Source organism: Globicephala melas, chromosome 6 (assembly GCF_963455315.2).
Source record: "Globicephala melas chromosome 6, mGloMel1.2, whole genome shotgun sequence".
NCBI lineage: Eukaryota > Metazoa > Chordata > Mammalia > Artiodactyla > Delphinidae > Globicephala > Globicephala melas.
The window spans coordinates 105,260,050-105,274,162 of NC_083319.1; the positions used below are offsets into that span (position 1 = coordinate 105,260,050).

The 14,113-nt window shown below is 42.8% G+C and overlaps 1 protein-coding gene across 4 annotated transcripts in view; it reads right to left on the reverse strand.

The window, feature by feature from the left end:
- FBXO16 (F-box protein 16) overlaps window positions 1-14,113 on the reverse strand; it is a 57,472-nt gene that overhangs the window by 42,142 nt on the left and 1,217 nt on the right. For all 4 annotated transcript variants that reach the window (XR_009564409.1, XM_060301308.1, XM_030879123.2 and 1 more), the window contains exons 2-3: window positions 9,774-9,909; window positions 1,565-1,600 (exon numbers count right to left, since the gene is read on the reverse strand). Coding sequence is in view for 3 of the 4 variants with exons in the window: in XM_060301308.1 (XP_060157291.1) it covers window positions 1,565-1,600; window positions 9,774-9,872 (135 nt within the window). In the remaining variant the exon portion in view is untranslated. The remainder of the gene's footprint in view (window positions 1-1,564; window positions 1,601-9,773; window positions 9,910-14,113) is intronic.

Below are 14,113 nucleotides of genomic sequence, written 5' to 3' on the forward strand. Positions count from 1 at the left end.
AAAAACATTCACACGGTTAAAACTTCAGAAGGTCCAAAAGACTATTCACCTAAAAGTGCAAGTTTTTGCATAGCCGTGTTTTCAGTTCTCTGAAGTGAAGAGACTATCAGGTGAGACTGCAGAGGAATTTGAGGAGGAGTACGCATTGCTCAGAGATGGGGACTTTGATCATGATGGACAATAGTCACTGAGACTGTGTTTCCTTTGAGGAAGAGTGTGAAAGTCTTTGTGCTAAGGATAGACATATCTTGTTAGGTAAAAGCATGTTGTTACAGTGTTCCTTTGGAAGTTTAAGTATATGTAGAGGGGTGTATATGGAAGCTAAGGAGTTAAGTGGGGGAGCTGTGCTGGTTTCTAAGCTATCCTCTCTCAGATCCAAACCCACCCCATATTCTGTGAATATGGAAGGCTAGGGCTCCACAAACCAAATTTCTCCTTTGACGGCGGGCTCCCTGTTAAATACTGCCAATGGGGAGGGGTCACTAGAGGGAAACTGAGGGAGAAGAACCTCACTCCTTTCTGTTTCCTTGCTGTTCCTGGCACTTATCACCTTAGCTCTTCACCCTGGCAGTAGCAGTTGATTCCTGAATCCTGTTTTTTCCACACTGCCAGAACCATCATGCTTCCTCAGATATATCAGAATCAGCTGGCCATGATATCCTCTATTTTATTCTGTAGACGTCCCCTACAGGGATGGTCCCAGCTCCAGAGTCCTTTCTCTGGGCTCCTGAGGTATCAGTGAAGCTGGTGGTAGCTACTTCCTGCATCTCTAGCTCCACGGTACCTCAGTGTTCCCTTTTTGTCTTTTCTGTCTTCTGGTATTTATTTAACCAGTTCTATTTATTAAATTATGTCTGTTAAAATAACTGGCATGATTTCTTTTTTTCTGACTGAACCTTAACTGATACATACAGAAAGTACCAGTCAGACTTCTGAGGGAATGAGCAATCGCTCATTACCTTATGTCCAAACTGAATTCTTTGGGCTCCATGATAACATAACACAATATAGAAGTAAGTATACTTTTTTTTTTGGGCAGTGTCACCCGGCATGCAAGATCTTAGTTCCCCGACCGGGGATTGAACCCACACCCCCTGCAGTGGAAGCATGGAGTCTTAATCACTGGAAGTCCCACTTTTTAATTTTTTTAAATTATTTTTTTTATTGAAGTATAGTTGATTTACAATGTTGTACCAATCTCTGCTTTGCAGTAAAGTGACTCAGTTATACATATATATATCTGTATTCTTTTTTTATATTCTTTTCCATTATGGTTTATCCCAGGAGATTGGATATAGTTCCTTGTGCTATACAGTAGGACCTTGTGGTTTATCCATTCTAAATGTAATAGTTTGCATCTACCAACCCCAAACTCTCAGTCGATCCCTCTCCCTCCCCCCCTCCCCCTTGGCAACCACAAGTCTATTCTCTATGTCTCTGAGTCTGTTTCTGTTTTGTAGGTAGATTCATTTGTGCCATACCTTAGATTCCACATATAAGTGATATCATATGGTATTTGTCTTTCCCTTTCTGACTGAGAAGTAAGTATACTTTAAATAGTTACCCATTTTCCAAGCAGAGCTCTTCTTTCTTCAAATACCTACAATAAATTAAAAAAAGAATGGAATGATTTCATATTTCACGGTTTAATATACCCATTGCAAAAAAGACATCATTAAAGTATCAATAAATATTGACAGGCTTTTCATTATATCTACTGAGTATAAAACAGATTTTGTACCTGAAAAGGTACTTTACTTATATTTTTTTAATATTTATTTTATGTATTTATTTGGCTGTACCAGGTCTTAGTTACGGCATACGGGATCTTCGTTGCCGCATGCAGGACCTTTTCTTTTTTTTTTTTTTAGTTGCGGCACGCGGGATCTAGCTCCTTGACCAGGGATTGAACCCGGGCCCCTTGCATTGGGAGTGAGGACTCTTAGCCACTGGACCACTGGGGAAATACCTTTACTTATTTTTAACTTGGGCAAAGTTTCTTTTTTCTCAGTTTCTCCATGTGAAATAATTCATCTTAAAGAAGAAATAATTTTTTAAAGGCAAGAAATAAGAAAAGCTGGGAATTCCCTGGCAGTCCAGTGGTTGGAACTTCACGCTTCCACTGCAGGGGGCACGGGTTCAATCCCTGGCTGGGGACTAAGATCCCACAAGCCACTTGGCATGGCCAAAAAGAAAAAAAAGAAATAAGAATGGAATTGTGAAGTGAAATCATTTTTGGCATTTGAAAGGAGATGAAAAAACTGACAAAGGAAAAACAGGAAAATGGAGAACCTCCCCCAAATACTTCAGCATCAATAGTATAAGAACCTGTGAAAGTTATGAGTGAGTGGCTCTGTTTTTATATTTCCATGAGTTCACATATCAGGGGGGTGTACATGACTTATATGTTTGTAGGATTAGAAACTTGCATATGTGCGCCTCTGGGCTTACAGCTCAGTGTTTATCTGTATAGGTTTGTCGTTATATACTATTTAGGATAGAAACCATGTCTTAGTCACCTTGCAGTGCAGTGCAGAGTGCTGTACAGGGCATATTACAGGGACTCACGTTTGCCGGACTAAATGAATGTGATCGTGACAAATGAATATCCTTATGAATGTATCAGTACAATGTGAGTGTATTTCGAAACTGGTTTTTCTGAGCATCAGTCATTTGTATATTTGAATGAGTGAGGAAGGGACAACTAATGTGAGAATGTTTGGCGGAGGAGGGAGTTCTGGGGAGAGGAAGTAAGAGACAGCAGTGAACAGATGTGAATGTCTCTCTCACTCCTACACTACACCCTCTGTCAGCTTTCAGAATTGGGCCTGATGTTTTTCCCTTCCTCTTGGCACTATCTAAATTCTCTCGCACTGTTAAGATCATTCCTATTTGGGAAGTAGCACAGGCCTATTTCTTCCCTTTTGTGGAGGAGGATGAGGCGCTCGCTTCATTCTTCCAACAGATATATTTTCCTTCCTTTTTCAGACTCTCAAACTCTACTTTCAAAGGGCATACGACACGGAGATTGAAATAACTTGTTCAACAACAACCTCAAGGCCTGTAAAATGTCATCTTTGCTACTAACCCTGGAACCTCATACATCACAGGCAGGCACTTTTTATACTTTAGAGAAGAAGAAAAAGAATACCATGCTCGGGTTTCCCTGGTGGCGCAGTGGTTGAGAGTCCGCCTGCCAATGCAGGGGACACGGGTTCGAGCCCTGGTCTGGGAGGATCCCACATGCTGTGGAGCAACTAGGCCCATGAGCCACAACTACTGAGCCTGCGCGTTTGGAGCCTGTGCTCCGCAACAAGAGAGGCCGTGATAGTGAGAGGCCGGCGCGCTGCGATGAAGAGTGGCCCCCGCATGCTGCAACTAGAGAAAGCCCTCGCACAGAAACGAAGACCCAACACAGCCAAAATAAATAAATTAATTAATAAACTCCTACACCCACTATCTTCTTTTAAAAAAAAAAAGAATACCATTCTCCCTTTCCCCCTAATTAACTGCGACCTGGGCTACTAAGACCCTCAAATAACGGCAACAGAAACTCAGAATTTCTAAATGAAAATAGAAGAGCAGACTTCCCTGGTGGTCCAGTGGTTAAGACTCTGCACTTCCACTGCAAGGGGGTGCGGGTTTGATCCCTGGTTGGGGAACTAAGGTCCCATATGCCCCAGGCGCGGCCAAAACAACAAAACAAAACAACAACAACAACAAAAATAGAAGAGAACCTAGAGAATACAGAAGACTGAAAAATCAGAATTCAGATATTTCCTGAACCCTTCTCTTGTGTCTAACCAAATCCTATCAGTCATCTAATTCCCAGCCCAAGTCCCTGGCACCAGCACGTTTCCGGCACCCGCTGACCTCACTCCTCCCAACTCCTCCTCCACTTGCAGCCCATGCTCCACCTGGACTTTCTAGGGTTTGCTATTGCCTGCCAGGTGATTCTGTTCATTTCATCTTCCCGTGTAGATTACAACCACTTTCCTTTCTATGCTCCACAGGCTCCACGGCAGGCTCTCAACAAACACCTGCTGATGGAACAACAACAACAGTTTCAGACGTCGTAGAATTTTAGAGCTAAAAGGAATCCTAAGATCTTTTTGTTCAATCCTCTGATTTTAGAGGGGATAAGCAGAGGCCCAAAGAGTTAATCATTGGTTCCAGACTGTCTGTTCAGCTCAACTCTATACTTGGTTCCTCCCTAGATCCCCCGACCTCCAGCCCTACGTTCTCCTTTTTTTTTTTAAAGCTTATATTTAGTTGGACAGATTGATACATGTGTTATTTATTTAATTTTAAAACTTATTTGGCTGTGCCGTGTCTTAGTTGTGGCATGCGGGATCTTTGTTGCGGCATGTGGGATCTCTAGTTGTGGCACGTGGGATTTTTTGTTGCAGCATACGAAATCTAGTTCCCTGACCAGGGATCGAACCTGGGCCCCCTGTATTGGGAGTGTGGAGTGTTAATCACTGGACCACCACGGAAGTCCCAGCCCTATATTCTCAGTGAACCGCTGCTCACACTTTGGCCTGACAGTGGGAAGAAGAAAAGATTAGATCCAAAGACCACAACCTCCTTTCAAAAGGAGGTTGGGATGACCATCGTGGTGTCCAATGGTAACAGGGGGCATTGGAAAGAAAGGGGCACTGACTTGAAGGGGAGAGGAGAGTCAGCAAGAAGGTGGCAGGAAAGGAACAGGGTGGGAGGTGGAGTGTTTAGAGAGCCAACAACCAAGTCTAAGCAGGATCCAAGCAAATCCAGTTCTTTACCAAAAGGCATTTAGACCCAAGTGGAAACTGATGAGAGTAAAGGGGGAGAGGAGAAACACCAGACAAACTCAGATCTGGTTCTGACTCTGCCCTTGACAAGAAATATAATTTGGGACAAATTATTTAATTGTCAGGTCCTCAGTCAGACTCAGAATCATGTATTCTCTGGTTTGGAGCAAGTCTTCCTTCCAAGGATTTGCAATCAGGTTTTACATCTTTAAGAGCTGGGAAGGGGGTGGAGGGATAAATTAGGAGTTTGGGATTAACATATACACACTACTCTATATAAAGTACATACCCGACAAGGACCTACTGCTTACCACTGGGAACTATACTCAATATTTTTAATAACCTGTAAGGGAAAAGAATCTGAAAAAGAATATATATATATTTGTATAACTGAATCAGCTGGCTGTACACCTGAAACTAATACAGCATTGTAAATCAACTATACTTCAATTAAAAAAAAGAGCTGGGAAACGTATGGCTTCAAGCGGAAACGTTAAAGTGGGTCTTCTTTCCTTGCAGAATGCTGTAGTCTGTTTACATCACAGTTTACTCAGAGCCTGCTGTTAAGTCAAAATCCCACGGTTGTTATTTTAGTCTGTTGACACTGCAGTTCCATATTTTACCATGTGACATCATTAAAGTTAGGAATAAGACATTTCGGGGCTCCTAAATTATGACAGATGTATGGTAGTTAGGTGCTTTTTCTCAGAACACCCTTTTAACGTGTACTGTACTACACGTGCGAACCATACTCAAAAAGAAATGTTGATCATTTTCAATTAAAACACTGGATGGCAAAGAAATACATACTTTTAAAACATTCCTTCTCTCAAAGTTCACAATACCTGAATTATTTTATAATCTGTTATATTTGCCTAAACTGATGATGCTATTTTTTTTAGGTGTTTACATTCGAATTCAATCTCTATGCTTAAAGCCTGCTGTGAAGTTAAAACCCTGTGACTTTCAGTCTGAGACAGTTACGTATTTCACATTTTACTACAGAGCAGAAAAAAGGCAAAATTAAAAACCAAAAACAGAACCTCAAAATTACGCTGATCATTGGTGACAAAACGCCCTGTTTTAGAAATACAGAGTAGCCCTTGAAGTTATTGTATGGACACCTTCTGCCGAGCTGTATCCTTGGCCATCTATTTTTAATCCCTTTCACACAGTCAGAATGTTAGATCTGGAAGGGACTTTTGAGGTCATCTGACCCAACCCACTCATTTTCCAAAGGAAGGTAGTAAAGACCAGAGATGTCAGTGACTCACTGAAGTCAAGCAGGAGATTATTAGTACAGCTGATCTGGAACCTGTATTTTCAACTCTGAGTTTTTGTTCTTTGTTTGCTTTTATTTATATTTGTTTTTTGAATTGTTTTAAAATTTGAAATATTATTGCACTGTGTAAAGTAAAAACCAAAAACTCTTCTAAAAGACCTCCCTCCCTCCTTCCCATGCCATCCAACTCTTTGGGGGAAACCACTATTAATAGTTTGGTATATACATATCCAAATTCCATGGGTGTGTCTATGTACATTAATACACAGACATATGGGTATATACACATGCCAAGATTTTAAAAAAAAAATTTTTTTTGGCCACACCGTGGCACGTGGGGTCTTAGTTCCCCAACCCGGGATCGAACCCACACCCCCTGCAGTGGAAGTCCGCCAAGGTTTTTTAAAATAATTTTACTCCAAACTAGAACCTAACTAAACCAAAATAAAGCAATTTTGGAATAAAATGGGAGTTCTGAACAACAAAATAAATATCATCTTTAGAAATTATCATGAAATTTGACAACAGCTCTTCAGGAACCAAGATAAGGCTGTGTCATGCTTGCTATGATGCGCGGCCCAGATTCCCCTCCAGGATTGAAGGATTTATTCCCCCCAACTGTTGGGAGTGCTGCTGGCCGACAGTCGTGAGCTGGAGAGATCTGCCCTGACTAAGATCCCATCCACTGAATGCTCAGTGTGGAAGTATAAAGGCCAGGCCCCCGATGCAATGCAAGACTCTGAAGGATCTTTGGGGTGTCCTACAGGGTCCATGGAGGCCTTGTTGCAACTGCCTGACAGCCCAGCTTCTTCCTCTGCCCAAAATCTACATCCTGTTCTTCCCTCCCCACACCTCCCCAGGTATGGATCCCGAGAGCCTTCCCCCATCAACGCCCTACATGCCAATCTCAGAGTCTGCTTCTCCAGTAACCCAACCTGCAACAGGCAATCAGACAATCAGACAATCAAGATACATTTTCTCCATGGCTGCTAAATCGATGAAGACTTCTCATTTTTCAAAGAAAATTTCCGAAAATCAAGACATCCAACGAATACGTATTTCAATTCAAGTCACTTTTCCACGTGCATAAAACCTTTACAATTCTATGAGAAAACGTATTTCAAAACTAAACACTGGAGTTTCTGGGGGCAGAAAGCAGAGAAGCTGCTATATAAACTGTTGGAGAACTAAGAGCATTGCAAACAGGTGCTCAATAAATAATTGTTGAGCTGAATTTAAAAAGACTGTCAATAGACTTGCTTTTTGCTCATGGCTGGGTAAAGGCTGGATTTCTCTCTCTGCTTCTCCTTTTGTTTCTCCTCGTGCCTCCTTTTTTTTTTTCTATTTCTCGATCTCCTTTCCTCACTTCCTTTATCTTTTTCCTTTCCAGTATCTCTCCCTTTTACTTCTCAGTATTCCGATCGCTATGTTGGTTCCTCTGTCTCTCTCCCAAATTTGCTCATGTTCTGCATCAAATGAGTAGAAACAGGAAAGTCCTGAGCAGAAAGGGTCAGGATGGACGCCCCAGCTTTGCCAGAGCAATTAGCATAGCTGTTAGTTCAGAGAGGCAAAGGGTCAAATCCAGGCTAAGGAAGGAGAGACGTGGGGACAAGAAGGTCAGAGTCAATGAAGGAGGTCTCAGTGAGTACAGTTGACCTCTGACTCCATTCTTTGTGCTTCAGGAAACACATCAGGCTCTGGAGATGCAGAGAGAAAAGACAGAATCGCAACCCTTAACACATTAGGGTCGGGACTTCCCTGGTGGTCCAGTGGTTAAGACTCCATGCTCCCAATGCAAGGGGCACGGGTTTGATCCCTGGTTGGGGAACTAAGATCCCGCAGGCCGCACGGCACGGCCTAAAAAACAAAAAAGAAAAATCATATAAAAACACATTAGAGTCAAGTGGAGAAGTCGGTAAACAGTCATGAGAGGAAAGAAAAGCAAAGGGGATTAGGCTTCCCCGAGAAATGACATTTCAGATAACTCTTACAGGAGGCCATGAGGAGGGCACTACAAAGGCGTGGAGGGGATGAGAGAGCTTGGCCCAGATGTAGGATGAGAGGAGGCAGAGGCAGGGCTTGAACTGTGATGCTGGTTGAGTCAACTCATGAAGGGTCCTCAGTGCTATGTGTGGGGCGGGGGTTGGAATTTACCCTTTGGAGCAGCGTGTTATCAGTCTTACTTAATAGGATTAGTTAATAGGATTAGTTTGGTACTTTAGAAAGATCATTCTGGGATCAGAAGAGAGGATGGATTGCTAGGGATAGAGGCAGTGAAACCAGTTGGGGGGGTTACTACAATGTGCCAGGCAAAGGGTGATGAGGGCGTGAACTGAGAATGTGGAGCTGGAGGTACGCAGTGAAAGGAGAAAAGGGGTCCGGATGAAGAGACCTAGGAGGAAGACTCAGAGCTGCAAAACAAATTGCATGTGGGAGTGAGGCAGAGCAGTGGCAGACACTCCTTCCTGAGCTTCTCACTGCCTAAATATCTTGAAATGCCAGGAGTGCAAGGTCCTGACTGCCCTTTTCTTGGGCCATTACTCCAGGCTGTGCTGGCAGCAAGGAACCTTGAGGGGTGAGGTACTAACTCCCTTTAGAACCAAGATCAGCCTTGCTAATGCTCAGTATTGAAAGCAGTGGATTCCCTGGGCTCCTTGTTCCTCAGCTGTGGTGCAGACCCACTGTGTGCGTAGTATTTATCTGGGTCTCTGCGTCACCCCTGTGGCACAAGGTGGGCCAGGAGAACCTGTGCAAACATGATGCTCACGCCCCTTGCTGCATTGTAAGAAAGTTCTTTGTCTCTGACCCAAGCATCTCTTGTCTTCTACTGTAAAACAGTAGTGACTTTGCCATAAGTAACAGGCTAAGTTATTAGCTTGTAAGATGGGGAAAACCAAACCCTGGACCCAAGAGGGAGAAGGAAGATTTGCAGCTTGAGTGATTTGGTGTAAAGTGATGCCCTTCCTTAGGGGGAGGAACTGGTGTGTAGGAGCAAGATAATGAGGTCAGTTTTATTGATGATCGTAATTTACTGTCAACTAGATATGGTCCTTGTATATAAGTATTGATATAGGAGCTCACAGACCTGTTGGAAATTCTGCCCCTAATTGAAGCAGGAGTAGAAATCCCCAGAGGTTGGCAATCTCTCATGCCCACATGATACCCAGCTGTCCACACTTGCAATGCTTTTTCTGGTGTATTCTGCTGGCACCTCCCCAGAACGCAGGTGGCAAATAAACTTCTTAGGAGAATCCCAGTAATGTGAGTAATCAGCTGACATTGACTCATTTTATTTACTTGGTTAAATGTACAGCTTTATCCAGTAACCTCAACTCTAGCAAGAAAACCTATTTTGGGGGGAACTCCTTACACATCACCCCCTCCTCTTTCATTTCCGGTGGTTCCTGCAAAGAACCAGTGATAGAAGGGAAAAGGCATTTGGGGTGAGGGAGAGGAGGAGTGACAGTGGAGGAAAGAGCAAATCTAAGACCTTCCTTTCTAGGCAGGAACTCTGTGTCTACTGCCAACCCTGGCCATGTAGCAAGCGTTCAGTTAAAGTTTCTGAAAAAGTCCTTCATTTTGTTTTTTTATCCATTACACAGTCCTAAACAATTAATGTTTATATTTTGATAACCAAGATTTTAATACTATTTTTTCTTTAAGGTGTGGACCCAACTGATAAAATAGCTCTTATCACTTACCCGGTTATTCAAAAGCTGATGGTTTAGGGGTGTCCAGGTACTCATCTTTGCCTGCATTTTGGGACCACCTATGTTTTTTGGAGGTGCAAATGCCATCATGAAATAACTGGATATTCTTCCATAAGAAAAACTATACCTGTAGAAGAAATGAATCATATAATCTTCAGAATACTAAAAACACTAATACCATATAATCTTTTAGTACGTTGGGACCAGGGAATGGGAGGGCTAACATTTATTGGGAACATTTTATATGTCAGGAACTTTTATGTTTGCTCAATTAAAACTCGTAACAGGGCTTCCCTGGTGGCGCAGTGGTTAAGAAACCGCCTGCCAATGCGGGGAACACGGGTTCAAGCCCTGGGCCAGGAAGATCCCACATGCCACGGAGCAACAAAGCCCATGTGCCACAACTACTGAGCCTGTGCTCCAGAGACCATGAGCCACAACTACTGAAGGCTGCATGCCACAACTACTGAAGCCCGCACGCCTAGAGCCCATGTTCCACAACAAGAGAAGCCACCGCAATGAGAAGTCCGCGCACCGCAACGAAGAGTAGCCCCTGCTTGCCGCAACTAGAGAAAATCTGCGCACAGCAAGGAAGACCCAACGCAGCCAAAAATAAACAAACAAATAAATAAATAAATAAAACTCATAACAATCTGGTGAGGTGGTGGGTTTTAGCTCATTTTACAGATGAAGAAAATGAGGCTCACTGAAATAATACTCTCTGCCCAAATTTATACAGACACTAAGCGGAGAACTGGAAATCAGACCCAGGTCTATTTAACTCTGCTTGATTTTCATTGAACCATGGGAGAAATCCAGAATCTCTCCTAGCTAAGAACATACCATATTGGCCAGAAAGAAGAAGTATTTATAAAATCACAGTGCAATATGAAAACACTCTATCTTTGTCCCTTGTGACCTTCTTCCTCCCCTCTTATCTTTCTGACATCTAGGTAACACGGGTTCTAGCTTGATACCATATTTAAGAGGTAGAATGGTACAACAGATAAAGCCAAGACTTTGGATACAGACAGATTTGGGTTTAATGGGGGAAATGTGCTGTTTTTAGATGTCCAGTACTAAATATGTCTTCCTTCATTTGATTAAAGCACTCTAGTTTCCATTAGGAATTACTTTTCCCTCATTATTTAGAGTCTGCTCTGTTGGTTAATCAAGGTGGCCTCCCCCTCCCCAGTCATGAGACCAAGCTAGGCCAGTTTACTTTTTTTTTGGTGGGGGGGGGGCTGTACCACTCAGCTTGTGGGATCTTAGTTCCCTGACCAGGGATTGAACCCAGGCCCACAGCAGTGAAAGAGCCAAGTCCTAACCACTGGAGCTGCCAGGGAATTCCCCTAGGCCAGTTTACTGATGCTGGCTTATCCTTACTTTACAGCTGAGGTGGTCATTCAAAGTACCATAGGTGCTCTGAGCAGACTAACAAGCTGTTATTGCTGCCTCAACCTTCGGAAGCCCCTCGTCCTTTCTTACTCATTTTGTAAGCCAGCTGATACAATAAATCAATCTCCTCTTTAGCTTCCATTAGCTAGAATCTATTTCTGTTGTTTGCAACCAAAACTTTTTACCTTATACAGTTTGGATCCTGGTTCTAAAACTTACTAGCTGTGTAACTTTTTGCAAGTTATTGAATCCATCTCAGTTTCCTTATTTGTAAAATAAGGGTGTGCATATCTACCCTCAACTGCTGTTGCAAAGGTTTGAGAAAAAAGGCTCAAGCAGAATGCCTGACAGATGAGTGGTCTTGATAAGGAGAATCCCTGCAGCCTTTCTTAGAACTCCCTGTCATTTACAGAGTGCCTCAAAGCCTGTCCTTTAGAAGCCCACAACAAAATATTTTAAGGTGAAAAATATTTAAACCAGACTGATGGTATTTTCAGTATGTATCCTCCATGTTTCTGCTTATTTGTGCTTTTCTTCCTCTCTGTAGGTAGATTTCATATCCAAGGAAGTGGTGCTGAGTGAGGGGGCTAGGACTTACTTGCCTGCTTGATCTCTGGGCTGCGAAAATTACAGCAACAAATACTGGACAGCTCTTTTAAAAAAAAAATCACTAGTGTTTAGCTGATAGAGGATTCCCCAAATGCTAGATCTGAAATTTTGAGGCTCTCACTTGACATGTAATATTCTCTCTCAGGTTTAAGTTAGAGCTGAAGATAAAGCCAATGTTTTAAAATCTCAGGGTTTTAAACAGTAGACAGTATCTTCCTACAGTTTTTTGCTGTCACCACTCCACTGGCATAAGGGGGCTCAGATCAGTCCTTATATTCTTAGCGCCAAACAGCTATGTTGCAAAAGGTGTAAGAAATGATTTCATTACAGTGTTATTAATTGGCAGCTATAAAAGTACACGTGAGCAGGCAAATTATAGGTACAAAGCATGGTCACTGAATCTAGATCTGCCCAGTTAAAAATCACATATTTCTTTTTTGTTATTGTTATTTATTCATGTTTGACCTTTCTTCTCTTTAAACCAATTGTTTTTTTCTTTGTTTTATTTTAAATTTTTATTTATTTATTTTGGCCGCTCTGTGCAGCTTGTGGTATCTTAGTTCCCCGACCAGGGATTAAACCCGGGCCCTCGCAGTGGTTAAGAATCCACCTACCAATGCAGGGGACACAGGTTCGACCCCTGGTCTGGGAAGATCCTACATGCCGTGGAGCAACTAAGCCCGTGTGCCACAACTATTGGGCCCGCGTGCCACAACTACTGAAGCCCGTGTGCCTAGAGCCAGTGCTCCACAACAAGAGAAGCCACTGCAATAAGAAGACTGTGCACCACAACGAAGAGTAGCCCCCACTCGCCGCAGCTAGAGAAAGCCCACACTCAGCAACAAAGACCCAATGCCACCAAAAATAAATAAAATTTTTTAAAAATTCTATAAACCCAGGCCCTCGGCAGTGAAAGTGCGGACCCCTAACCATTGGGCTACCAGGGAATTCCCTAAACCGATTGTTTTCATTTTTTTTTTTTTCAGGGCCATAAAACTCTTTGAGAATATGATGAAAACTCCTGCTGTAAGCTGAGAAACTCTTTCTCTCTTTCCAGTTTGTGTAGGAAACAATCTGACTGATTCTAGGCACAATTTCTGATTAGGACAAAGTAGCTTTTCTAGGGCCTCCCCAAGGCCTTACACTGGTTGTTTTCTTTGTCCTGGGTCCTCAGAGCTAGAAATTATTTGAATTAGGCTTTCTCCAAATCAACTTGAGGAAAGTTTGGTTTTCAGGAGATGGGCCAGGCCGGGAGAAAGAGACCTCTTGGTAATAGTCTTGCTGAAGCAGGCAAATGGAGGTGCCCTGCTCTGTCTTTTGTCATTATCTTTTTACAGTTTTTCCTCCTCCATCCATTCTAGAAGATGGGCACCGTGCATATTTGCACGCCCACACCGGTTCACAGTATAGACCACTCAGACACTTTTATACAACATACATAAAAATAACAAGACAAAGCAAGTTGTCTTCCCTCCTTCAACATACAAAGCTTGCTGTTGCTTTTTTTTTTTTTTTTTTTTTTTGCGGTACGCGGGCCTCTCACTGTTGTGGCCTCTCCCGTTGCGGACACGCAGGCTCAGCGGCCATGGCTCACAGGCCCAGCCGCTCCGCGGCACGTGGGATCCTCCCGGACCGGGGCACGAACCCGCGTCCCCTGCACCGGCAGGCGGACTCTCAACCACTGCGCCACCAGGGAAACCCACTGTTGCTTTTTTATGACCTCTTTTCCCCTTAATGGCTGTCGTTGAATGTTCATCTTTAATTTTTCTTTGGATAAAAAGGAAGAAAAAGGGCTTATGGCCCTTGCCCCCAATGTGTGGTTCTAGTTCCATGTTTAAAGGCAAAGATTGTTCCTCTGGTAAAGTTCCAGTGGCCACGTACTTCCAATCCCACCTTCTAAGCCATTCTTCACACTGTCACCATTATTCAGCTGCACTAAGGACCTTATTAGGCCTGTATTAGAGGTACAAAGACGAGAGTCTTGGCTATAATGGAGCTAAAAGTCTACTGCTAGAGAGGTTTCTTTTTGTGTTTGTTGTTTTCTTGACAAATAAAAAAGGTATATATTTAAGGTATACAACGTGATGTTTTAATACATGTATACATTGTAAAATGCTTACCACGATCAAACTATTTAACATATCCATCACCTCCCATAGTTACCGTTTGTGTGTGTGTGTGTGATGAGAATACTTGAGATCTACTCGTTTAGCAAATTTCAAGTATACATTATTATTAACTATAGTCACAATGCTGTAGATAGGGTCTCTAGAACTCATTCATTTTATAACCAGAGGTTTGTACCCTTTGATCAATAGCTCCCC